The following is a 26,867-nucleotide window of genomic DNA, read 5'->3' as shown; positions in this document are numbered from 1 at the left end:
GAACCATTCAGATCCTAAACCACAGCCAACAAAAATGCCTAGCTAGCTGCATAAACAATTGCGCGAGCAGCAATGAAAAAATAACCACCGGTCAGAAGATTTTGCGTCTCTCGTGCACTGATGATTCCTTGGTTCATTAAATGCACAATCGGCAGCCGCGGAGGTCAAGGAAGGAGAGAGAGAGAGAAAAAAAAAAACGCAACCGGGAAAGACACCTCAGGAAGAACTTGAAATCCACAAGCATAGCCTATAGGTGCCATATATTATTGAGCAGCACCATCCCGAAATCCCTAGATCAACACCAGATTCCAGGTCCTAAACACAGCCAAAGATGTCGATCACAACCATGTTCCAGTAATTACAGATTATTTACCGACAGAAATCAACTTAATTAAAAATTGTACCACCATAAAAGCACTATCAGCTAGCTGCATCCTTAACAGTGGAGCTTCCAACATTATGATCTCGATCATTCAGCTTCATCTGCTGCTCCGATATGCTGGTCGAGTAGGAACTAGGAATATGCCGCCAATTGTGCTTTAGAATACAGTCTAAAGACCCCAAAATAACTTTATGCACACCATAGAAATTTACTTCTCAACCAGCATTAGAGCTCCTCCAAGAAACTCCAATGCAATGCAATTACAGAATATAAGATCCAGGGACACCAAACATTATAGTTCTAGCTGACGCAGCTTTTCCCCCAAGTATTGCTACCACTACCACCTGGCTCCTGGAAATAGCACCAGCGCCTGAGGGTAACCAACTAGAACCAATCATTCTGGTCCCGATAATTACAAATCTGAACCAACTAGAACCAATCATTCTGGTTACAAATCTGAACCAACTAGAACCAATCATTCTGATCCAATAATTACAAATCTCCATCAAGATTCCTACAAGACAAACTTGCTGACAATTTCTAAAGCGTAACAACAGACTGCATAGCATACTCACGCAGCTAAAAGATGCAGAAGATGTAAATACCGGGGGGAATGACAGTGGTCCTCCTTCCATTCTTCTTCCACGCAATCAACAGCACCTTTTCAAAGGATAACATGGTAGATGCACCACCGAGCAGGATACAATGGAAACCAATGAGAGACGTGACCTATACGAGGCAGTACCAATGCTTTCACTTGACAAAGTTTCCAAACCAGCGGCCACCGCCACCAACTGGAGCTCCACCTCTGCCTCGCCGCTGGGCACGATGCCTTGGAGCAGTATGACTGCCATTACCATTCATTGTCTGCTGGGACATCACCATCATCCTCTGCTCTTTCATATTTGCAAATAGTGCATCCAAGGTCTGAGGCCTCTGCTTCGAAACCACCTTATCCTGCATATATGGTTTAGCAGAATCCATGAACCATCAGGTAAGGACAAACTCTAACATCCATTCAGATCAGCCATGGATGGAACCCAAACAGCCAAGAGAACCAGAAATTGAAAGACTATGTACACTATCCATAACCATCAAATTTTGCAAGAAACAAGTTAGAAAACCTAGAAGAGGATGCCATTTTTACACACACCAGGATGAAACATCACATTTTACAGCGGGCCTGGTACTTGCAGAGGAAAAAAATGTAAAATTAATAAAAATTTTAGGCAATGTCCAGCTTCCAAAATATTGAAAACAAATGACCATCTTACTTTAAATTAATTAAATCACTTTACAAGTTTCTAGATCAAAAAGAATCATAAAAGAATTGCAAAACATAATCACAACCAAACCAAAGTTCAAAAATTAGGCCATGTTTTCAATTCAGTTGAGTTTTTTGTGTTTTGGCAGTTTTCATAGTTTAACTTCAAGTTTCAACACAAAAAATAAGGAAAAATTCAAAAAATGAAAAGAAAAAAGGGGAGAAAAAGAAAAGAAGAAAAAAGTTATGATATAACACTTAGGAAAGAGTATCGGCAACTGTTTTAGGCTTTGATTCTGAACATAAATTATAAAATTTTTGCACTCCAATTTTTTGAAAGTTTTCACTTTATTAAGCAACTTGTGAAGCTTTTCAGTGTCTAGTGAACCCAAATCTTTATATTTTTATTTTTTCCTCAAGTGGAATTCACAAGTATATTGAATTTGAACATTACTTCATCATATTTTTAGGTCAAGTGACTATTTAACAAATTGTGTGCAGTTAAGAATGCAGTATTTGTATTACATGAATGGCAGGATCTTCTATTTAGTTATTGGAATTAGCAGAATATGGGAAGGCCCTTCCAGAGGTCTTCGTCCATCAAGATTATGCTTATCATCTATTGCCCCTTTTAGTTGAAAAAAGAAAGAAAACCTCAGAAAATTGATAGTACTCTATATGCATAAAGAACTCAAGAAATAATCCCAAGGTTATGAAATAGTAAATGCCACATATAAAAACTTTAAAAAAGAATCCATATCTAATTTTCAGACAGTTTTGGCTGGGCCAAAACCACCAGAAAGTGGTCAGTTTCAGCCCCAGAATTCACCAAAGCTTCAAATCTTGCTTAGAAGTCACATCTATTATAATACTAATGTTACCATAAACTACAAGAATAAAGACAGGCACAATGTCTGTTTTTCTGTCAATCATTATATGTGACTGAAACTAACCTGTTAGTGAAAAGTTATTACATGCATCATTCAACACATTACCAAAACACAGATAAGACTTCAAACGTGAAGCAGGATCATCAATTGCCCATATTATTTTATTGAAGATAATCGGAAATTCAGGTTTTACCTTTCCAGCAAAGCTACCATCACCTGACTTCCTTTGTACTGACGCGACTGCAACTCTGCATAGCAAACAACTGTTACTAATAGGAAAAAAAATAGCAACTTCAACACCAAACGCTTAAAAAAGGCCTGTAACAAAATGGGTGACAATTAAAGCAGATTTTATCATTGCCCATATAGACAAAGTCTGAGGTTTACTTACCAACATCATTAAAAAACTAGTTCTAATAAGAGTGTATAAACAAACCGATAGATGTGACAGCCAAGAAACTGAATAACTCTATTGCTGACATGGCCAGGCTCAATTACATCCCCAACCGACAGTTTGCTGCTTTCACAAATATTGAGGTATGGAGAGTTTTCCAGGAGTCCAAGGTTCTATCTTATTGGCAGCCAAATAGAAACATGATAATAATGCTGCACCGCAAGTGATAAGTCCTTCATTCATTGCAAAAGTACTTCGAACTTGTGTGTGAAGGTTCCTCCAAATCAAATTTCATTAACATGGCAGCACAACCCAACAAGCCAAAGGGTTTCAGAAAGATGAAAGACTGATGAAGAACTCCTAGAAAAAAATTAGGAAACTACCTTGTGTTATTAAAACTCCTTGCCTGCATCAAAACTGCCAGCAGTTCAGGTGCACTTGAAGAGACAATACAACTGCCAATCTAAACATTGTACCACAAATATCCATTGTCATCTAATTCAATTATCTTCAAAGTAGGCCTTCACCTATAAGTGTGACTCAGAAGAACAAATCATTTTCACATTTGTCCACCATCATTCAATGTGGTAGGTTGCTCAAGATACAAGTGGCAAAATTGACTCAAAAAGGATTTGCATGTATAGTATAGGGACAGCAGATCCACTCCGGAAACTTTAAGGACTCAAGTATAACGTCGAAGAACTTCCAATATCACCTCATACAGCTCTGAGGATGCTAATAAATAATAGTTCATGAGATTCAGATAAATTAAGCTCATGCAACAAAAATCCCGAGATTCAACTCCTCAAAAGAACTAAGGTTGTGGAATCCATGGATGCAGAATGTCTAACCACCACGGAGGTCTACATGAAGAAACTGATTATATCTGACAGTAGCAAGCCTTATAGAACGGTAAGAGATCTGAGAATCCAAGATAAGCAGAGGAAAGAGAAGCATTCCATGCACAACATACCTGCCCTTCAGAAAATGCAAAAAGAAATCTATGCAGTAAAATCCATACTTCAAGTATTAGGATCCAAGTGCTTGCTTCCAAGTCAATAGATGAAACCATCGGCCACCTGAACTCAACTAAGCCTTAATCCGAAACTAGTTGGGGCTGGCTACATGAATCCTTTTACTCCATTCTGCTCAGGTTTAAGGCTATACCTTCTGAGAGAGAATGGGATATCACATCCTTAATGACGTATCTAACTCTCAAATGCAGAAAAGGATGAATGTAAAAAATTTCCAATTCATCCTCTATGAGTCAGAGTGAAATATCAAATGCACATCTATCTGTACAAGAATAGTCTGTACGTGAACCAGACATCACCCATGGTCGTCATTAAACTAAAGCAGCTACTCAACCAAATTTAATCAGGCAATACTCAACCCCCACATACACTCCCAATGTATAGATTGAATATATCCAAAATGAAGCAGCATAAGCATTCTGAGATAAGTGCAATTTCCCAGGGCTAAAATCAACAACAGAACACATCTCATCTCGTATACTGAGAAGTGGAATTTCCCATAGATAAACTAGCTGCTTCATGTATGTTGAACCCATCTAACACCTGGATGTTCCACTAACAACCATGATAACTCAATGCATGCATGTGGAAGACTTTCCATCATTGACAGGAAGGAACCGTTGTTTACCTGTAGAAATACAGGTCAAATGAAAAGTCGAGAAAAGAATAATGATGAGAAGAAGAAGAAAAAGAAAATTTTAGCAAGTAGCATACAGAAAAAGTACAAAACATAAGTACCTTTGCCAGTTCCAGTTAGCCCCCCTTTTACGAATAGGCGCAACAGCAGCCCTCCGAGCAACCTCCGTTGTTACAGGAAACTGATTCCCATGAAAATTTGACCTTCTCTGTGCAAGCACACCCTGAAAACAGATGTATCACAAGAATTGAGAGAATAAACACGAGTTTTTCTTTTTTTTAAAAGACAAGAATATATTTTAATCTAATTTACCTGCCTAATTGATGATCTAGAATCCATGAATCGCTGAGCCTTAGTGCTACCCTGGGAAGAATTACCATTCTGGAAACCTCGGCTTTTGATCTAGAAATTCAAAAGTTTTAGCTGCAACAGTTTTATGATAAAAAAGAGCACCTGCACTAATAGAATCCTTAGAAAACTAATCACTCACCGGCTGCCTTGGAGGTCTTTTCCCTTTAGACTTATTTTTCTTCGACAATTTTATGATATCATCTACAACCAGCATAAAGGCATGGGATTACAAAGCCAACCTTTTTTCTGTTATGACACTTGCAAATGATAGTAACAAGCATACCTAAAGTCATGTCCATTTTCTTCTCAGTAAGGGCAATTGCTTCTGTTGTTAGTGGCTTAGCTGCCATCTGGAATTACAAATAAAAGAATAATTACTGGCAGCATTGAATAAGATCAAGAGGCACAATGCATTGCAAGAATAAAAACATTTGTTTCAATCACTGGCAGGCTCCTAAGAATCAGCTTGAAGAAGCAGAGAAACCACATTATGCACCATTGACGTGCGAGACCAAAGAGCAGTTCTAAATGCTAAGCAAAATATACAACACAGTATGTATAAGATCCATTGGCCATGTGAGTTGAACAAGTAAGAACAATAAACAAAAAAGGAAATAGAGTTATGTGTTCAGGAACAATCAGAATGGCTGCATACACAAATACAAAGAAGTACTATGGAATCTTTCTATATGCAAGACACCATTTCTATTCTTTTTTCCTGTAGTCAACCCCCTAAGAACATTGAGTTCACATGTTGAAGTACACAGAGCCCTCTTATTCACATCCCTGTCCCCTAGCTCTCTTCCCTACAGCCACTTTAATCATCTCACCCAGTAGGAATTAGATTTACCAATCTGGGACTAGTGTAATTTGGGCCCGTTTTCTGTGTCCCCATCCCCTAGCTATCTCTCCCCTTTATGGCCTTCTCCTAAAAGAAGGCCATAGACAAGGCAATCAAAAGGAATACACCTGTCTCAATGATCTCATATGGCAACATGATTGTCAAATTTTAGTTATTTGACCAAAAGTTCTAAGGTGATTTGAGGGGAATAGGGGAATCCAGGAATAGCTATGAAAAGAAAAAGGAAAATGGCGGTGATGATAAGATAAATATTGGCCATGATGGAGCTTTTACAAAGAGATTGATCATGGGATTCCTCTATTGGGAAAGTGCTTCACGCCATCTCTGGGAGGTTTTTCTGCTGTAAAATATCTTTCTTTTTCTTCCTTTCCTGGAAGCAAGGTGTGGAGTGGAGACTAAAGATGAAATTTGTGTATTCAGTATTCACTACAAAAATGGATAATGAAACCATGCCTCTGCTCTCCACACTTTCTCCTTATTTTATCTATTTTAATCTTATAGACATAGACGTGTATTTATGATTAGCTAAAGCCTACAGGAACGGTAAGAAACTGAGTACCACAGATGACACCAATTAGCTGTTGTTGACTGAGACTAACTGTAACTTATCTTTCAAAGATCTAGAAGAATTATGCAATGAACATTCTAATCTCAGACCAACAAAATGTCACACAGCAGATACAATGAAAGTGATGATTCCAACAGAAGGGAGCTTTTTTTAAAGAAATGGTATTTAACTGATGTTTGCTTTTCATAAAGTAAGGAGTTTCCATTGACAGGTTATGATTCATGAGATCTTTGGCTCACACATATCAATATAACCAACCAACTTTTGCTGGATGCAGTCTTTCTTTCCTACAAGCTCCAGCACCTTTATGAAAACCATGATTTCATAAGATCCATCACTTGACAGTGGTTTCTTGATTGGAAATTCTTAAGAACTACAGAACACAATATCCATCTTGTACCTACTTTTACCCTTTTCAAATCAGGTTGGACTATAAAATATTCAACCGATATTTATCATTCCCAAATATAATTCACCTGACTATAATTATGTACATATCAACACTCATATTTGTAGCTCAAGAATCATATTGATACCTATTAAAAGGATGACATATAATGAATGCTGAGATACGCTTGATATTTTTTTTAATCTTTCATAAATTTAGCTCCATAGTTATCTGAGTATACCGTTATGTATTAGAGCAGCATGCAGTCAACATGCTTTTTCTTCGGTTTAAGTGAAAAGACAAATTTTCCTTCACAGATGAGAGCAACCCAAACAACACTGAACCACTACTGTTTGGAAATCAATAGGTTTTGAGAACATATGGTGGGAAAACAAGACTATAGATTTCATCATCACCATAATCATCATCCAAGCCTTCTACCATCAGACTATCAGGGTAATTCATTTTAAACACTGTTCAAACAACCTCTAAAAGTGTATCTCTTCCAAGGAGTATGGAGCAAAATGCCAATGTTTGAAAGAAAACATAAACACAAGTAGTCAGTCAATGTCAAAAAGTCACATCACTTTGAATCTCAGCGTCATGTATGTATGTATGTATGCGCGCGCGCGCGCGCACACACACGCACACACACATACATATATATATGCCAGAATCCTAATAATAATCAAATCTTCCGACAAGTTTTTCAGCACCATCAGCCCAAATTATTCTGATTAACTCTCCAATAACAATAAACGTTCCAATCATACTCTGCAAAAGCTAAAAGGAAGTTTTGACGCTTCAAAAAGACTAAGGCATGATGCAATCTGGTCCTGTGATCTTGAAAACATCTATATATATATATATATATAGAAACAAACTCCTTGGAATGCCTTATTTGGGATATATATTTATCTTATCCCTCCATCAAAACCAATAGAACGAACGGATTTGGAAAAAAAAAATTCAAAACAAGAAACCATCCCACACTCTGAAGAAATTTAAATACGAAACCCTAGAACACCACTCACAGGGCCCCATCAATCAGCAAACCAATTTTGAGGTATTGAAAAAAATCATGCTCAAGAAACAATATCTCAGCGATCTTGATCAATCTACGATTTCTATCACTTAGGCAAAAAGAAAACCAAAAGAGGGTCAGTAACAAAACCTAGGACTTCGAAATAAATTCTTCGAAGAAACAAGCGTGTTATGTATAAGACCACTCAAAGCTACAAAAAGACAGAATCGGAGAAGAATTTCTTCAAATTAATCAAGAAAAATACGGAAAAAAATAAATGAGAAAATGGCATAGATCAATAGACGAGGAAAACTCACCGGATCCGCAGAAGAAAGATATCTCCTCCCTCAACGACGTAGGGTTTCAAAGAGCAGAACGGGAAACGTTCTCACAACCGAGAGGGTTCCCAAGGATGCGAAGGGAAGAAAGGGGAACGAAATTTTTTAGGGCTCCGCGAAAAAAAATAAATAAATAAATTAGGGTTTCTTCAAGAGCCGAGAGACCTTCGCACGCGCTCGCCCACGTAGAGAAAATTGAGGTGCATGGTCCACCTCTAATTGCAATTATTTATAGGTGGGCGAAGTCGGCGGACTTAAGATGCGCAGAGTATGACTCACAGGCCTTATTGATTACTTATACCAGTGTCATATAATAATTTGAGATCTGTATAATATTCACTCCCGTTTTAAATAAGTGCAATCCCCCTTGTCAATTTCTACGAGAACGAGCGACTGAGACAAAAGGGGTACATCTTTTGAAAACGTAGTGGTATTTATCATCCAAGTTTCGGATCCCTTCCCTTGGTACCGGCGGTTGGCTGTGGGTGGCTTTCTAGTGGTCCTCCGGTGATTGAGCTCGCGTTACCGGCTACCACAGGTCACCGGTTGGGTTGGTAGGGCTCTACGGCCGGATCAACTGCAAGCGGGCTGGGTCAGGAACTGACTGGACACTGGACTTTGGAAAGAAAATAAATCAAATTTATGTCTAGTTTTAGACTCGAATCTAACCTACTATTTGATGGGTCCACATGAGAAGTCCGGTCTAAGCTAAGGGGCTAGATTTTGCTATTTGAACAGATATTTCATGTTCTAGCTGAGACCGGTTGGGTCCACTAGGATTGCTATTTATGAATTATTCGAATAAATTATTGATTTAATGGAAGAGTGAGTCTTAATTTGAGGTGCGGGTTGGACTGGACCTATGGCATGAATCAGTTTATTAGATGGATTAGAAGAGTGTCAATTGGTTCAGTTGGTAAAGTCATTAGGTATTGATATTGGCTATTTTGTTAGTTTATTTTAAATTTATTATCTCTGGGCCAGGAATATATCCAGGTTAATTTGAGAAATAAAGTTTATAGGTCTCTACTCTAGGCATGGACCAGGTCCGAACCAAGTCCCCTAGGAGTTAGAACAATAGTGCCGGTTGCCCAAAATGTATCCATGTCCATGCACCTTCTCCAAGGGTGAAAACGAGAGGCAAAGGAAGCTTGCAACTTAAGCAATCCAAGGAAATCTTCGGTGTGGATTACGCGTTCCCCAGTCCCGACGCTTCGTGGAAGCTGGGAAGGTAGACGGAAGTGCAAAGAAAGTAGCACTAGAAGTGCCACACTTTTTACTCCCAGGCTACTCACACGGTTCCTTTTTTGGTTTGGAAATTGTATAGCATCCTGTGATAGTCTTTTCTTTCATAGCCTTTTGTTTCCTATGGAAGAATGGTTCAACAATTTTTCTACTATCATTTCTTCTTTCAGAACCGAGCCTCTTTTGCGGTGATTATTCTTTGTATACAAGGCTCAGTTCATACATTTCCTGTTTCAGCCGGATTTGTGAATAAAGGTGCTGCTTTTTACCAAAAAAAATTATATATATATATATATATATAGTTGGAAGTCAAGCAGAAACTAAACAATAGATACTATCAACGTGTGCGACTCTCAAAGGATTCTACATGGCAAAGCTAAAAATAATATAAATCGGCAGTTCTAGGGTGCAGCACGAGAAGGGATAAGATTAGAGGTAGCACACTTCAAAATTTGGACCTGTCAGCCTTTGGAGCATGGGTAATGGACCATAGAAACATAATCCCTCTTCAGACAAGGACAAATACCTAGATTTTTTTTTTTTTTTCTTAAACCTGGCAAAATTCAGTGGGATACGAAACCACTTACCAAGATTAGATTGTCGGCATTTGAAAATTTGAATTTCTTCTGTCAAGGATGCATAACCAAACAATGATACAAACAATTAGCAATTACTGAACCTGAAGAGTCGAGCTTCATGTGCTTTTTGATTAAATATGAATCACTACTTGTCCACGAATTATTTGCAACTATGCACAAGACTTTCATTAACCAACTACCTCAAATTTATTAACCATGGGAGCACAAAATTCCGACAACTCTTGATCCTTTTCTCATGACTAGGATATAACACCAAAATCTTAGCAATTAGCCATAAGAAATAAGCAAGCCTTGACTATAAGAATACCTTACATTACTATAGATTAAATCAGTGCCATAATCTACTGTTCATGTGGTGCTCATGTCACATGAAGCTTTATTCAGCTCACCTCCTATAAACAGGGGTGTCAATGCTCTTCTAATTCGAGATGCAGAACAGAAAGGGGGGGCCTTTATTCACCCAGTAAATGATTGAAACAGGACAATCTGCGTTGTTTGAATGATAAGGATGCTGCTTATTATTGCCACAGTTACATATCCTAGACCACATCCTCATCTCAGAATATAATTTATTAATGACAAGTAGTTCCCAGCAGGTGGATTTTGCTCCCTATAAAAAGAAAAAAAAAATCCAAGTATTTCAACCCCGGCCAATTATTGAACCCCAAAACATACCAAAAAAGAAGAAAGTGATTAGTTGACTCCATAGATCCATTTCTCGGCATTGCTGGTATAAGAGACTAACTCGCTAGGATCAAACCACAGAGCAATTTCATTCCTGGCTGTTTCAGGCCCATCACTTCCATGAATTATGTTTCTGCAATGCAATCATACATAAACTCAGAACTTTATGTCCGTAAACACATAGCACGCATTGAAAAGTTATCACAACATGCACTTGACTAAATTTCACACAGTTGGGAAATCCCTCTGTTTTATAAGCAAAGATCAAAATCTAAAAGATTTTTTTGTCAAGCAAGCAGAAAAATAATACTGGAAGTTCAGAAACACACAAGAATATAAGGTTGAATAATCTAAGTAAAAGGTGAGGGACTTGTTTTGGCCCTTACTTGACCTGTGGTTGCCGGTGGTAACTAGGTTGCTGGTTTTGACTTATACCATGTGGACAGTTTACAGGCAGGCTTACATGAGGAGTTCCTAAAACTTTCTGTATTTATTTATTTTTATCTTTAATTTGACAGATAAAATTGTTAATGAAATGTAACATGAAGAGAGTTTGACATGGACAGGCTTCTGCAAGGAGTTTTCTTGGAAGGATCTGTTTTTGCATTTTACTGAAATTTGATATGGCAGAAATTTCAGGTAAAGAGCAACGAGTGCAAGGGTTCAAGAACATATATCTTTCTCTAGAAGAAAACTTGCCCTAATAACCATCTATTCATGGGGTTGTTAGCATTTTTACATATTCCCTGATGTTACCACATCCTGCATCCTATGACCAAAATATATCCTAATTCGGGCCTATAAGGATTTTCCTGCAGGAATCGGGCCTAGCCCATCTAGCAAATATCTTCTAAACTGTGTGCACAGATTATGTCTAGTATATAGAATATGAGGCCTGGCCCTTCCCATGTCAACTAGATCTCTTCCAGTCCATTTTTGTAGAATGGAAAAAAAAAAAAAGTCTTGGTGAGAACATTTTTTTTCTCCTATAAGATTTGAACTGGTCCACTCTAAAAAAATTACTATGAATTTTGTGAATATGGGCCTTGCCTAGTCTATGTTCTTGTAAGAGTAGTTCTTTGTACACCGCATGCGGTGTAGAAAAAATAAACCACCCCATCTGATTGAGCCACGTAGCCATCGTTTTCTAATGTACATTTAATACCTGCAGTTCCGCTTTTTCTTTTAAATTTTGAATTATGAAAATACCACTCATCTTTGAAAAAAATTATGACATCCAACCATATTACGACATCCTGTGGTCCAATTATGACTTCCTGCATACAGAAAGTCATAATTTGGCCACAAGATATCATAAGGGAGGGGTATTTTCATAATTTAAAAATTTTATAAATTTTCAATGACGAAAATATCCTTCTCTCTTTATGACTTCTGAAAGAAAAATTATGACATTCTATGTGCATGAGTCATAATTTGACTGCAGGAGGTCCTAATATGGCCACATGAGGTCATAATTTTTTCAGAATATGAGGGATATTTTCAATTCAAAATTTCAAACGAAAAATTGGAACTACAGACATTAAATATGCATTGAAAAATAGTGGCTACATGGGCCAATCAGGTAGGATAGTGCATTTTTTTCTACACCGCATGCGGTGTACAAAGAATTATCTTCTTGTAAATATTGTCAGATTGCACATGATTATGCAAACAGGCCCTGTGTTGTTTCAAAAACTTGCCTTGACCCACTTTTTATGAGTCAAAATTCTGCCTTGTGTTTTGAAATGAAAGGCCAAGAAGCACAGGAAACAATATTTGGAAAGACCACTCACATTTAACCAATTTTGACCAATACCAGCACCAAGGACTGAAATTTCAATGCATTAATTGACTTATCCCAAATTATAATTTAAGCTTAATTACTCTAGTTATGAGCAATGTACAAGATAATAAAATTACTCTAGTTATGAGCAATGTACAAGATTTCTTCTGAATCTATTTTGACCCTTCCCTTCCGAGGTTTTTTCTCCTGGGCAGTAGCAATCTTCTCCTTTAAAGTTATTGTATAACCTTATATTTGTCTCCTTAGATACATTGTATAGTTACATCTGTTGCATAAATTTCTGGTGGCCAACGGAATCCTGTTAGCCTCCAGCTTCCTCAAAAAAATAAAATAAAATAAAATAAAATTGCAAATTGAACCACTTTATTCCACCGCGTTGCAGGAGGTCCTTCTTTCTATGTTTGAGTATTGGAAACATATAATTCTATGTTTGAGTATTGGAAACATATAATTTGTTAGGGTAGGGATGATCTGTGGTCTTGGTACTTGAGAGAAATTGCTGGTGCTCGGGTAATATAGTCTTTGGTTTGGGAGTAGAGGGAGAGAATCAGAGAACCATTGTAGATTCTAGCCAAGAAGACCAGGAAAAACAGATGGCTTTGACCAGCAGCAAATACATCACCTTCCCATCACCTTCCTTCATTCTTTTCAATTAGAATATCACATAGGGAAGCTTTATTTTTGAAATGTTTCCCGTTTTTTATCTACAAAAGTTATTGAAAAATAAATAGAAGTCTCATACTGCTTCATTGACTTCAGAGTTTTCACACCCAAACCTAACAAAAAGAAAGGACTATACTATGAAAACAACACTCAAACAAGTTTCAAGGGAATACCTTCCAACAACCACAGCAAGATCTCCTCTGATTGTTCCAGGCTCAGATTTTTGTGGATCTGTGGCGCCAATTAGTTTTCGACCATTTTTTATAACTCCCTCCCCTTCCCAAACCTGTAAAGAAAAAGAAAAATGAACCAATTTCTTTTGCATGCAAATAGACAGCTTTTTTAGGTCAAAATCTTTATAGCACAAGAATATATCCACATTTCTTACCATGGCAAGCACAGGACCAGAGCTAAGAAAGTCACAAAGACCATTAAAAAAGGGTCTATCTTTGAGGTCATAATAGTGTTTCTGAGCAAACTCCTTTGAAGGAACTATCAGCTTGATGGCCACAAGCTTATACCCTTTGCGCTCAAAACGTGATATAATCTCTGCAATCTGAAAAATTCCATTCCATTATCAGGTATAAACTAATCAGATGCAAATCAAAAAATTCAATTGTCTGGAACATCAGATGCGCCCCCCCCCCCCTCTCCCACAAAAAAAAAAAAAGAAAAAGATCAATACAGAAAAATATAAACCCCAAAAACTTAATTAAAATACCATTGCATTACGTATCATATGTCAAACATAGTAAATAAAATTTAACAAGCTCATCAGTAATCTAAAATCAGGAGATTAACATGGCAAGTTCAGAAAGGGAAGCCATTTATCATTCCAGTAGCAGGATAGATTCTTTAAGAAGTTACAGTTTTCCCACTCCAAAAGATAATACTAAAGGAACAGATCCAAAAGACCAGCAATGATGTTCACCATTCAGTAAAGATGCAACAATTACCATTACCAAGGAAACACCAAAATAAAATGAACGAACTTCAATCATATAAGGCTTTTAAGAGGAAAAGTCTGAAAAGAGCATTGTTTCAAAGCAATGCTGACAAACAATAGGTTTGTTAGCTAATAGTGAATCTGCTAACATATGGGACAAGCAAGCATAAGATTACAGAAACTAGTAAAATAGACTGCACAAAATGTACATGACTGGAGAAAGCACATATTTTTCTTTTTAATGGACAGTAAAAAAATGGATATGGTCATGCACTTCATGTCTTCTTCTATTATTAAAAAAAAAAATGAATCACTTCATTGAGAAATCAACCGACGCAACACAAACTAATTCTTTCAAACGCCAAAGACAGCCTTGGGAGTGATGCAATGCATGATCCAGACTATGTTGACTGAGTCAATTTTTGATCTGCAAAACTTGATTTCAACCATATCAGCACTTTCATGCACTGATATATAAAAGAGATATCCCCAGAAAACAAATATATACAAGAAATAAATATCTTACCAGTCCTCTTTGCACTCCATCAGGCTTAATTGCAATAAATGTGCGTTCTAGCTGAAATATATGGAAAATAGCCCTTAATTGTGATACAAATTTCAGTTTAAGGGCATTGGTAGGAATCTTAACAATGATTGTCTGGTAATATTACCTCGGCAGCATGTGCCTCCTGGTCTTGAAGCATGTATGCTGGCAGTGTACACAAATAAATAAAAATGTTCAATGTAAATAAGAAGAAAAATTTAGAAGCCAAAAATAATAAAAAAAAATCCACATAAACATTAAAAGATAAAAGGTTGGATAATATTACTCCCTAAAACATCTGTGTTTCTAAGATCAGAACCAAAAGTTAGCTATCTATGGAGCAAAGATATTTCCATACAACTACAAAGACCATAATCCAAAACCAAGGAGAAATCATATGCAGGAGCCAAGACTCAATGCACAGAGGAGCCCGAAATTAAAAATCTAACTTGAATGGCAATAATTTCACTAAAATTATAGAGAGTGTCAAGCCATGTGTGCAGATAAAATTAGAGTTATAGAATCTTAAAATAGTAAAACTAAACTATTTTAAGTTTGAAGTGACCACAGAAGTGAAATCTTAAAACGCAACACTGAAACATAAACTATAGAAGAGACACACTAAGAAATTTGACAGATGAAGAGAAACACCAACCTGCAGCAGGAATGGCAAGAAGACCAGAAACCCATCCACTTGGTGTATTCCTGAAATCAGCCCTCTCATAATATGAAGATACAGACAACACCTTTCCACCGAGCATGGTTATAGCAGCTGCTGCTGCAGTTCGCCCTTCTACATAAAAAGCCATTTCACATAATTAAAGTTGAGATTATTGGCATATGAATAATTTGCAATCCAACAAAAGGATAGCCAACTGTCTTATGCCATTTATGCAGGTCAGCAAAATTGCATTTTGTTTGTAGTAAACTATAGTAAGTTAACTCTCATACAGCACTAAAGTGCAGGAGAACATCTATTCCAGCACATGATGATCCACAAAAACATAGTTGATATTTCATGTTGATAATGCAGTAGTAATCACGTGATAATGGCAGAATTAAAAATCCAAATATCCTATCAACATGCCTTCTAAGGGCCCATTTGGATATTCCTGCAGGAATTGGGTCTAGTGGCCCATTCAACCTGCATCTTTTAAGGGCCTACTAAAGACCCAGCCTAAATCCTTTCTCGTGAGCCTATTGGTCTGTAAGAAGAAAAATGATCAGGGGAGAGTTTTTCTTTTCATCCTACAGGATCCGGGTTGGGAGGGTGTTGGGTTGATATGTCCCAGCCTAAATCCTAGCATGTGGACTTGTTTATCAGTAGGAAGAAAAAAGACCTATGAAGATCTTTAGTATCTTTACACAAGATTCGGACTGGAGGTGTTAGGTTGATATCCGCCATGCGCAAATAGACTTGCCAGTCCATGAAGACAACAGAAAATTCAGCTCAAATCCTGTTGGATTACCCAAACAGGCCCTAAGGAAAAAAATTACACCACAAAGCTATAGGTATATCGTTATATTATGATCCATGTTTGTCAATAAAGCATGAAGGGGGTGATTAGTTGGGGAGAATCCCTGAGAACGTATAAACTTAAAGACCCACCTTGTGCAAATGCTGCTAGGCAGTTGGGAGGCTACCATGACAAATGGGAAGAGATGAAGACATTTCAAGCTCATTCAAGTAGAATATTGGCAGTCCCCAATTAAAAAAAATGCATAACTTGCATGAAAGAAACGAGAGAATTATTGAACGCAACAATGATCCCTTCAAGTCATCTACAAAAGATGATGTTTATAAGGCTAAGTGTAATCGAGTAAATGCTGTTCTAAACACTCTACTTATGATGATGTAGCTACCCCTCAACATTTTTGATAGTAGAAGAGACCTGCCAAGTGGGCAAGTGGCCCTTCATATAGAGAAGCTTACCATGTATCTATTATGGCAGATCCACATAAAGAGCTCCTAATGGGAGGATGTAAGATTTTAAAAGAACGGTCATGGACGTCATATAGGCTACCAAGGCAGGAAGATGATTTCCTTCCTAGCATGGCTAATTCAATAAGTTATTCCTACGAGGACACAGGTATGGGTTGAGTGTCGAAACAGAAAAGGACCAAGTTTCTCTATTTTAATAATCTCAGTCCACTTGATGAAGCACAACGTGAACAATTCAATATAAATATAATAAAGGACAACAAAAGAACTAGGTAGGGATGAGGACCAAATATACCACAGGCCTAGGAGTTGTACCAAACGACCGAAAGAAGACAAAGTGATGTACAACGAGAATCCAAGGAGGAAGTGGTAAAGAAAGGTGTTTCAATTTGAGCTTGGCACTCTAAAACACGTGGAAAAACCAACATGGACATGGATAAAAGTTGCATCCAAAGACTTGAAAATGCTTGTAGATACGCTATAGCGAGACTTTAATATGAACAGTCTACAAATACAGATTCTCAGGACCCATCCACAGTCACGGAAAGCTTTGATGGATAGACTAATAGTCCCTGGTCAAGTAAAGCTAAAGAAAAAGTTCGATAAAGTATAGTTCTTGCATGATGCTATATGACATGTGAGACATTTTATATCCACCATTAGATTAGAAGTATAAACAGCGGACACTATGTTTGAAATTCTCACATCACCAAATCTTTCAAAAATGCAAAACGACTAGCCATTTAACCATTTAGAATTAGAAGAGTGCTTAGACGAATCAATCAGCACAAATAGCAGCTCTTTGCTTAATTGCTTTGCTGCCTCATGACCACCTAAGCGACTGCTTAATCATGCAAACAGTCATTTCTACAACATTTGTTTTTATTATCAGCAGTATTATCAAACTTTTATCCCTTTCTTTAATAAATAGATCCTGAAAACAACCTACATTTGCTTCTTGTTCTCTATTTTAGCTTGAATTTCTGAAACAAGTGGTCGACTTTTTAGCAAAATCGAACCAGCAATATGAAACATTCCAAAGTAGAATAGATTTAACCACAAAAACAACAACTTGAATGCAGTCCGATAAACAAATCTTCTGGCAATGTGGTCCCATCGGTAGCCGTTGGTCAGCGACTCAAGTTCCAATTTGAATCAACAGTCAATCCAAGAAAAAACGTCGAAAATTGAATTCCGGGCTCCAGAACAATCGAAGGCAGATTCCACAACTACTCACCGAAGAAGAGTGGCGAGCTCCGGGAAGCGGCGACGAGAGCCCTCACCGTCCGGGAAGCCAATCGGTAGACCTGGGAGCTCATCTTCGATCACGAGGATTGCCGCCGAGGATAGGGTTGGGCTCCCGAGGCTCTCGTCCCGTTGGGCTTTGTACAGGGTGTGGGTTCGGGAAGGGCTGGGGCAGTTTATTACTTGCTTACCCCTTACCTTTCCCCCAATTACAAAACAGTTATAGCGTTAATGGGGGATAATATACTAAGTCGGGATATTTAGGTAATTTGGGAAGTAAAGTGGAGTCCTGTGGTCCTCCTCGACTCGCCCACGGGGTTGGCGGATATCGCGGAGAAGGAATCGGCACCGTTAAAAATTGGAAGGACCGACTTTGCCAGGTTGGAAAGAAGCGGAAGAATCGATTCCCCAGAGTTCCAACCTTCTTGGGAACGGCGGCGTAAAGTGTTCCGCCGATATCTACCCAATCTCGGCAGTTGACTTGGAATTGAGATGAACCGGTATAGAAACTTATCTGGCCTAAAATAATTTATATGCATGTCCACAACTAGACATGTCAGGAAAATACTTCTATTTATTAAAATTCATATCGATGCATGTATATAGTGATGGGTCGACATGTTCATGGATTTACCTTTGCAGCATGGAGAAATACTGTTACAATGTATAATTTTTATGAGTGACAGAAACCCCCTTTTTTTTTTTTTCCATCATAATACTGCAGGGAACCAACTTACAATGCCCAATCCATCGGAGAATTTGTTAACTTATAAATTCTCCTTTTATTTCTCCTGTAGTACTTCCTTTTTCCTCAAATAACATTCTTGTAAAAGTTCAAGGTAAACTTTGCAAATGCCTCTGGCTGATGAGGTAACTAATTTGTAGTAAAACCATAGACTTCACTTGCTAGTATACGTTAGCTTAGTCATTTTACCGGTGACAATAAGGTGCATGGATGCCTATGTAAGTTCTAAAGCAATGGAAAATTTGTTGCTGCAAGTCAAGAGGATCGGATTGTTAGAGAATTGAGGAGGGATCTGAATTCCTTTTTACATCCAACGTTCGAAAGATGAAAGCAAGGAATGCAACCCATCCCAGGCATAAAATTTCAGGATTTCATCATAAGATTTTTCCTAATTGGAGACGTATAAAATAATGATGTCATTTTAAGCTATTATTCTTGCAGCCCTTATCTAATAAATTGCTAAGAAGATCATCAGATCACAGGCTAATCACTTCATCAGTAAAAACCATCCACAATTTCAAAATATGATTATACTTATTTCCCAAATTCTGGGCACCTAACTGTGTTCCTTTCCTTCTTGAAGGTCCACATTTTTCTGTTGACATTGTCCTGTGAACTCCATTTTTACCCACTTGAAAGAAATTGTTCCAATTTGCTGGAACGATTACTGCTTTGAGAACATTTCGTATTTTCAAAATGGTACGGTGGGGGTGTAAAAAGACTTTACACTCACTGTCAAAGTCAATATTGGTGATTGAAAAACAAAAATATAAACCATTGGATACCTTAAAATATTTATATATAAAAAATGCCGTATTTTAGATATCTCTAGTTTGTATGTGCATTAAGCTATCCCAAATATATATGTCTTATGGGACGATACAATATATTGACTTACGCTTTAGTTGGGAGTTTGGAGAAGAAAGAAAAAAAAAATATTAATAAAGAGAAAAAAAAAATGAATATATCTTTTTTTTTTTTGATTGAGAGTTTAAAGAAAAAAAATAATTTCTTCTTTTTTTGATTGGAAACATAGAAGAAAAAAAATATTACAACCTTCTTTTGCTATTAAACTCTTAAAAAAAATCGAACAAATTCAATAAAAAAATCAAAAAAATATTTTATTTTTTATTTTTTTATCTTTCTTTTTATTTTCATTGATTTTTTCAGATAAAAAGCTTAAATGGGATGCTTGAAATAAATCTTAGGATTGAAATGTAATATTAATTTTGTTCTTTAACATTAGAAGGATAAGATGAAAATTATAAAAGATTCACTAACTCTCAATTCCTTTCTTTCCAATTCCGCTCGATTTAGAGGAGAAAAAGATTGTGGATTTGAGAGGATTTATATTCTCTCCATTTCTCTCCATTTCTTTTTATTTCTTTTATAAAAAAAAATTCAAACTAAGAAAAAATAGTAACTTTCTCTCTTATTCTTTTCTTTTCTCTTCTATTCTTCTCTCCCAATTATGACGTTAGGGATGACTGGATATATAGGCCAGAGGCCTAGAAAATATATCATTTTACATGAATGGATATTTTAGACTTTCTAGATCATATCCAAGAGTTTAGATTTCATTTTTTATGCCAATATTAAATTTGATTGCAGGTATAAATTCTTTTTTCTTTTTTACTAATGGCAGAGGGAGAAGCCCTACTAAAATCTGAACTGAGAACAATCAGAAGCATCAAAATATACCAAGTACATGCAGAGTAGGAGGGAAGGAAAAAGGCCAAGTAATTGAATGCGGAAGAGAAGTCTGCTTGCCAGATAATCTGCATCAGAGTTGCCTTCACGAAAAATATGGGTCAGCTGGTATTGATGCTGATGTTGGCGACCAAGCAAGCTCCGAGCATCTGCATCAGATTTGCCCTCCTGGAACATATGGGTCACCTGGTATCAATGCTGATGCCGGCGACCAAGTAAACTGAGAGAGATTCCCTTGGAAGTGGCTGACATGATGATGCAAAAAAGAGCTTCATTGGAAACCAGCAGAAGAGTTTGAAAGACTTCCTTCAGAGATACAATCCAAATATCAAACCAGTACACAAACATATGGGCAGAGGTCCACAAATAGAAGTATAAAGCATGCACATTGCGTGCATGAAAATTCTGAAGCAGAAAAGACTATAGACTTCTCTTTCCTAAAATGGTTGTTGACAAAGAAATTGATCACCTCAATTTATTTAATTTTTGAGCATAATGGTAGGGATATACCACCTCACTTTATCTACTCTTCCCTCCTCAATTTACCAATTTTGAAATAATTTTAGTACTTTGTGAGACTGGACAGAGATTGGTACGTCGCAGCAATCATCAACTGAAACTGAATGAAGGTTTCCAGGTGCTATCCTCTTGCTTTTGTCTAATCAATAATGTATACCCAAGTCTAGCCTGACAAAGCTGTATATAGAACACAGACTAATTCTTAATCCCTGTTAAAAAGGGACCAATCACTAACAAACAAAAAGTTGAGAAATTCTAAACCTCCATCAGGCATGTGAACAAATGTCAACTCCTAGTTGTGGTTACTTTCCTTCATTCCATATTTCCACCATACAAATCTGAGTACGTAAAGCTTATAAAGAATGCTACAAATGAGCTAATGCAAAAAGAACAATCAGAGGACTTGAAGGATATGCATGGGTTTGTACAAGTATTGATAAATCACAGCACTTGCCCACCCTTTCTCCGAAAACGCTACTGGCAAGACATATCTCACACAGCTGGTTAGAAAAGGATGTGCTTGCGATAAAATAGTGGAACACATCTGGACCATTACATTGCTAAGCTTGGTCATGTTTCTCAAAAAAATATTGCCAATCTAAGTTGCATAAACACATTATTGCACAACAATATAAAACTTGCAGTTAAATCCCAGCTCTCACCAAGTTATTTACAATGATCAAAACATCATATGCACCAGCTATGATTTGACTGAGTCTTGGGAAGTCATATCAGATTCAAAACTGCAGTCAGCTCTTAATGCTGCCAACCATGAATCCACCTGAACACAGAGAATACTTACCGAATTACAAGCTAGAAGTAGCAAAGGACAGTTCAATCTATACAACATTTATACTGTGTTTGGTTGGAATCATGAGATGATGGATGGATGAAGTTGGAAGGATGGATCTACCATTTGGTTCAAAAAGTTACAAGGATGGATAAAAAAGTAGTTATCCATCCACTTTGGCCCACTAATTTACATTCTCCCAAATTGGAAGGATGCAAAAAAGGATCGAGCATTGATGGATGGATTTTTACATGGATAAAATTATTTCTCATTAATTTTTTGACAAAACTACAATATTTTTTCACTTTTTCATTCATATTATTTATATATATTTTTATATATACTATTAGTCATATACTATTAAATTTTATTACTAACTATTTTAATTTTAATATATAATTTCGATAATTATAATTATCTTCTATTTTTTTATTTTTATTTATTATTTTTAATTAATTATTTGTATAAAATTAACCAACTATTTAAATCAAATTTTAAATTAATTATTTATTTGTATAATTAATATATAACTAATTTTTTAATAATTTATTTATTAAATTAAATTAAATATTTATATATTTTTTATATAATAATAGATGATAATGATTATAAGTTTATATATTGTTTACTTCTTTAGCATAAATAAATATTATAAATTGATAACAATAATATTTTTATTAAAGGATAGTCTAGTAAAAATATTATATAAAAATCATCCATCCTTTCTTTCATTCCTCTTATACCAAACAGAGGAGAAAATTAATTCTATCCATCCTTTTACGTTTCACCAAATATATGAAAGGATTAATAAAAGATCTACCCATCCTCTCTCTCAGTCCATCCTTCCTTCAATCCATCTTTCGTAGTAAATAGAGAGTTATATTATTACCATTCTGTATGTTAAGATTACTTTTCCAAGAGAATAAATGATGGCTGCAAATGTGCTGAGGGATGCCTGATGTGGTTAGCACCTTAAAGAAGCCAAAAGAGAAATTTCTTAAATATTGAACACCAATATGTTTAGAGTAAATTCATATTGATATTTTACTTGAACAATGTAACCAAATGGTTAAGCCAGTTACCACAATTAACGGCTTATCAGTTTGATAATTGATAACATGCACAACAAGTTACTCTTTCCAAAAAAAGAAAAAAAGAAAAAGAAAAATGGCCATAATAGCTAGGTTATCGATGAAGGGGAAGGAATCAAAATATAATTGAATAGAAGAAACAATGTGTCTCTATTGGTATGTTAAATTTCAGACAAATTTCAGTGGTTCTATGTAAACTCATAAATAATATACTTTCAGATATTGACATGGAGAGAGCGGTTTCATTTTTGAATATACATTTCCTTTTACCCAATTAACAATTATTCCAAAAACATAGAATGAATATCAATCAACAACAGAGATCAAATAAATGCCAAAAGTTGATGACAACAATAGAGCTGTCAATTGATCTGAGCAGCTTCATTTTGGCTTCAGCTCGGCTCAAGAATAAGCTCAATCAGGTTCACCTAAAAGTTAACTGACTTGAGTTTAAACTTGATTCTCGGGCTTGATCAGGCTCAGCTCAATGAGGCTCCAAATTGGGCGATACTAATTGTTCATTGACCGATCCTACATAAAAACTTTGAGTGATGGTTCGGCTAGTATTATATTTTGGGGAGTAATGATACATTTGATTGCATATTTCACATTTCTTTCTGAATTTTGATGATTAAGGCTTTGACTGGTGGATCATTTAAATGGTTAGCATCATGTTAAACTTTAATTCAACTTGATACATGCTTGAATTGATTTTAGTTTGATTCAAGATTATCAAGTCAATTGAAATAAACCCATGCTTGGCTTCATCCAAAACTAGGCTTGAATAGGAATGGGGAAAGAAACCTACTCTTATAAATACCTATCAATTTTTTTTCCCCGCCTGCAGGGGGGCGGGGGGTGGCTAACCCAGTGTATAAGTCATGACAAAAAAGGAGAGATAAATCAGCACCTTTTTAGAGAGAAATATATGTGACATTATGCATGGATTCAATTTACAAATCTAAGCATCATGATACATGTTATTTTACAGAAACCACTAAAACCTGTGCATAATTGTTGCAAGGAGTATGTTATCCTGAATATTACCACGTCCAAAAACACAAATGTACAACCTTTACATTTTTATATGCATTTCAATTACTTCTGGATATGGGAATGTGAGGCTTATGCCTCATCAATGAAGAATACAAACACCTTTTACAGTTAAAGAAAGAAAATTTGGATGTTGAAAAGAAACAGCTTTGAACTAATACCCTAAAAAAATAGGATATACCTGTATTTTGGAAGCACTTGAGCATTCAAATCGCAAACCATGACAGGTCAAAATGTAAAATGCATATCTTTTTTGCTCATCTTCTTGTATGAAGCTTGGCAATGTCCCAACTTCAACAACATCAGATAATAATGTGGAGTCTTGAGGGCTCAAATCTGCATGAAATGTTTTTTAAATGCACCAGTCAATGAGCTGCATCTGGAAATCAATAATGCATATATTGTTTTTATTTCCTTGGCAGACCATGGATATTTTCAATTGCAAGGCTAAAACCACACCACAACCCACAGATCCCTGCTGACCTATCTGATTGGAGCCTTGGTTTTCAGTAACCTAAAGATTACTCCAATCCCACAGAGCAATGCCAATGCAACAATGTTGATTCCTAATACCATCGATTGAAAAACTATTGTTATCACAGGTCTTCAGTTCAAATATTATGGGATGTGCACCACATTGTACCTTTCCTAATTCAAAGTGCTGCACGCACAACTTTGAAGCAATATGATTTCATACCAGACATTTCACCTGCTCCCTCCTTGCCAGCAAAATTTTCCAGAAATAAAAATGGTAGCAGACAACTTCAGTAATATATGTATCATCTGAACTCCTACAAGGTAACCATGTGTGTGCATGCGTGCGTGCGTGTGTGTGTGTCTATATATTTGGTATGCTTTCTAGTTTCTATGCTTATGAATCATCTGAACTCCTACAAGGTAACTAGTTTTTATATGCTTTCTCTGCTCAACACCTTTAAAGATAGCTCAAGATCTTCAAACATGCCTGTCTTACATGCATGAGTCGGAGAAAAATTAACATATTCTTGACTAGGAGAAGGATCATACCTGTAGAATTGAGATAATAGAAGATACATGACCCTTGAAGAACAACAAAGCGTGGAAGCCAGTCATCAACTTCTGCATCATCTATTATAGGTGGTTCTCCAGGAAGTTGTGTCCATCTCTATGTAATCAGGTGGAAGACGAATAATTAGCTACCGCACATCAGAGGAATGCATATGTAATTGCAGAAAATATGAAAGAGATATAAGATAACCAATCTGAGGTTAAGTGGACAGTACAGTTCGAATATAGAGATACCCAGAAAGCCGTGCAGACCTCAAAAGTTCATCAAGATGTTCCAACCTGGACATAATACAAATAAGAGAATGGGCGGGTAAACTTACAAAAACTGGATATTAAGTTCTAAAGAAGTTGTGAAGGAGGGAGTAAGGTCATTTAGGCACTAAAGTGATAATGGAAAAGAAGACACCTCACAAAAGGAAGTGGCTTCCGGAGCAAACAGGGTGACATGGCAGAGATGTGGTTCCAGTTAATAATATACAGAACTGGTTAAAAGAATGCAATGTGGAAGGAAAGGATGGGTTCAAACAGGTTTAAAGAATAACCACAAGTAGCAAAGAACCTTCAACTCTTCAAGTTTAGTATCTATATTTAAAACATCTAATTAGAATGTTACATAATCCAATAAGCGAAACAAAGAAAGAAAGGGAAAAAAAAGGATGAATCAAATCATTCAAACATACAATTATGATCTCTTTGCTATCAATGTAGCTCTTCATGGTTGGAAATTTAAGTCATGCATTTTTGACTTTAAGCTACAATCACCTTTCCAAGGTGAATGAAGATAAAATAACAGATGTACACCACATATATCTATGTTTTTTTTTAAAGTAAGACTAAGACAACACTGTGGCTATGTTATCCATCCAGTTTAACTATCATAAGATGCTAAAAACCCTAAAGTTAGAAAAAAATTTATTCTTAGATTCAAATCTTGGAAGTCTTTTATGAATATTTCTGAGAAAACAGCAAAGCTGGTCTTTCATCTCAAAAAATCACATCCTAAACTGAATTTCAGAACATTACCGCAAGGACCCATACATGGGGATGAAGATACAGAATATGCCAAGCAGAAGAATACCAACAAAGCCACCGAACATAACTTTGATCAGATACAGATAAAAATATGGATTAGATCTTACTGGGCTTTTAGATGAGCTTCTCTTTCTTCTGTATCTGCAATTTCTGATTGAAGTGATTCTACTTCAGCTTTAGTTAGCACAATCTGCAAAATTAAAACCACCATCTCGATGAGATGACATAAAATAATTAGCAACAAGTAGAAATATATGCATGTATGCATCCAAGCATGCATATATGTGCACGCCATGCACTCACATAACCTTATCATCATCATCATCACTGCCAGATGACCAAGGAAGACGTGGTAGAGAAAACAAGTTCAGCAAAGATGCAGCCCCCATCACTCCGTTTACAGTCCAAGAGTGGCTACAAGATCTGTACTAGAAACAGGTGCTATAACATCATTAAAGGTGAATAAATCTAAAATATGCTTATGTTATCAGAGATATAACTTGAACCTCAATGAATGATCAGTCCTTGGATTCCTTGTCTGCAGACAGCCATAAGATGCTTTTCCAGCCTGGAAGTATTCTGGAAAAACCTCTATTTTTCCATCAACATCATCCATTAAGCCAACTCACTTTTGCATAGGGTTGTCTAAATTTGAGCATAAAATCGAGCATCTAAAAGTGTATTGCATTGCCTGCAACTGCAGGAAGAGTATCTAACAGGCACAAATCAGTTTTCACGTGCTTTCCCTCAATAGCAAATACCAATAATCATATGTTACCAAAAAAAAAAAAATAAACAAACAATGGTTATTGGGATGACAAATCTACAATGGGAGCTTTCAAGTGACAATGCCAAAGGAAAAAGGAAGTTTTCGATTAACCATTATATTTGAATGCAAAGACACAATTTAATTTTTCTGCCAGGTGAGGGACCAATTATTAGTCAAGCAGACACAAAAGTAAAATACTAAAAGCAGCATAAACTGTCAGTATTATCAAGATAAGTAATGTCAAATCAACTAGATCAAAAAGTCAACAAGCATTCATGAAATAAACATCCTAAGCTAAATTTTATGG

General features: G+C 36.4%; 2 protein-coding genes across 2 annotated transcripts; both read right to left on the bottom strand.

Annotated features, from left to right (window-relative positions):
• Positions 1 to 566: 566 nt before the first annotated feature.
• On the bottom strand, positions 567 to 8,346 carry LOC105042539 (uncharacterized). The gene is made up of 7 exons (XM_010919804.3): positions 8,112 to 8,346; positions 5,236 to 5,302; positions 5,092 to 5,153; positions 4,914 to 5,003; positions 4,703 to 4,824; positions 2,730 to 2,784; positions 567 to 1,339 (listed from the first exon to the last, which is right to left on the bottom strand). The coding sequence occupies exons 2-7, from the start codon at positions 5,300 to 5,302 to the stop codon at positions 1,136 to 1,138; spliced, it is 600 nt and encodes a 199-aa protein (XP_010918106.1). The 5' UTR covers positions 8,112 to 8,346; the 3' UTR covers positions 567 to 1,135.
• A 2,063-nt stretch (positions 8,347 to 10,409) lies between these two features.
• Positions 10,410 to 26,503, bottom strand: LOC105043039 (uncharacterized). Its single transcript, XM_073251260.1, has 16 exons — positions 26,298 to 26,503; positions 26,100 to 26,214; positions 25,899 to 25,981; positions 24,975 to 25,038; positions 24,739 to 24,856; positions 23,894 to 24,048; positions 21,491 to 21,559; positions 20,446 to 20,504; positions 19,041 to 19,281; positions 17,797 to 17,878; positions 15,273 to 15,410; positions 14,745 to 14,782; positions 14,600 to 14,650; positions 13,516 to 13,683; positions 13,301 to 13,413; positions 10,410 to 10,793 (listed from the first exon to the last, which is right to left on the bottom strand). The coding sequence occupies exons 1-16, from the start codon at positions 26,405 to 26,407 to the stop codon at positions 10,670 to 10,672; spliced, it is 1,728 nt and encodes a 575-aa protein (XP_073107361.1). The 5' UTR covers positions 26,408 to 26,503; the 3' UTR covers positions 10,410 to 10,669.
• Between the last annotated feature and the right edge of the window lie 364 nt (positions 26,504 to 26,867).

This window comes from Elaeis guineensis, chromosome 2 (genome assembly GCF_000442705.2).
Source record: "Elaeis guineensis isolate ETL-2024a chromosome 2, EG11, whole genome shotgun sequence".
NCBI lineage: Eukaryota > Viridiplantae > Streptophyta > Magnoliopsida > Arecales > Arecaceae > Elaeis > Elaeis guineensis.
The sequence above is the reverse complement of the archived record's forward strand: the minus strand, read 5'-3'. Positions and strand labels throughout refer to the sequence as shown.

Coding starts and splice junctions, on each gene's coding strand:
- LOC105042539 (XM_010919804.3), bottom strand. CDS start 5,302: ATGGCAGCTAAGCCACTAACAACAGAAGCAATTGCCCTTACTGAGAAG. Junction 5,154..5,235: donor GAAAATGGACATGACTTTAG/GTATGCTTGTTA, acceptor TGCTGGTTGTAG/ATGATATCATAAAATTGTCG. Junction 1,340..2,729: donor ATGGTAGCTTTGCTGGAAAG/GTAAAACCTGAA, acceptor CCATATATGCAG/GATAAGGTGGTTTCGAAGCA.
- LOC105043039 (XM_073251260.1), bottom strand. CDS start 26,407: ATGGATGATGTTGATGGAAAAATAGAGGTTTTTCCAGAATACTTCCAG. Junction 25,982..26,099: donor GTGATGATGATGATGATAAG/GTTATGTGAGTG, acceptor TTAATTTTGCAG/ATTGTGCTAACTAAAGCTGA. Junction 24,857..24,974: donor GGTATCTCTATATTCGAACT/GTACTGTCCACT, acceptor CTGATTACATAG/AGATGGACACAACTTCCTGG.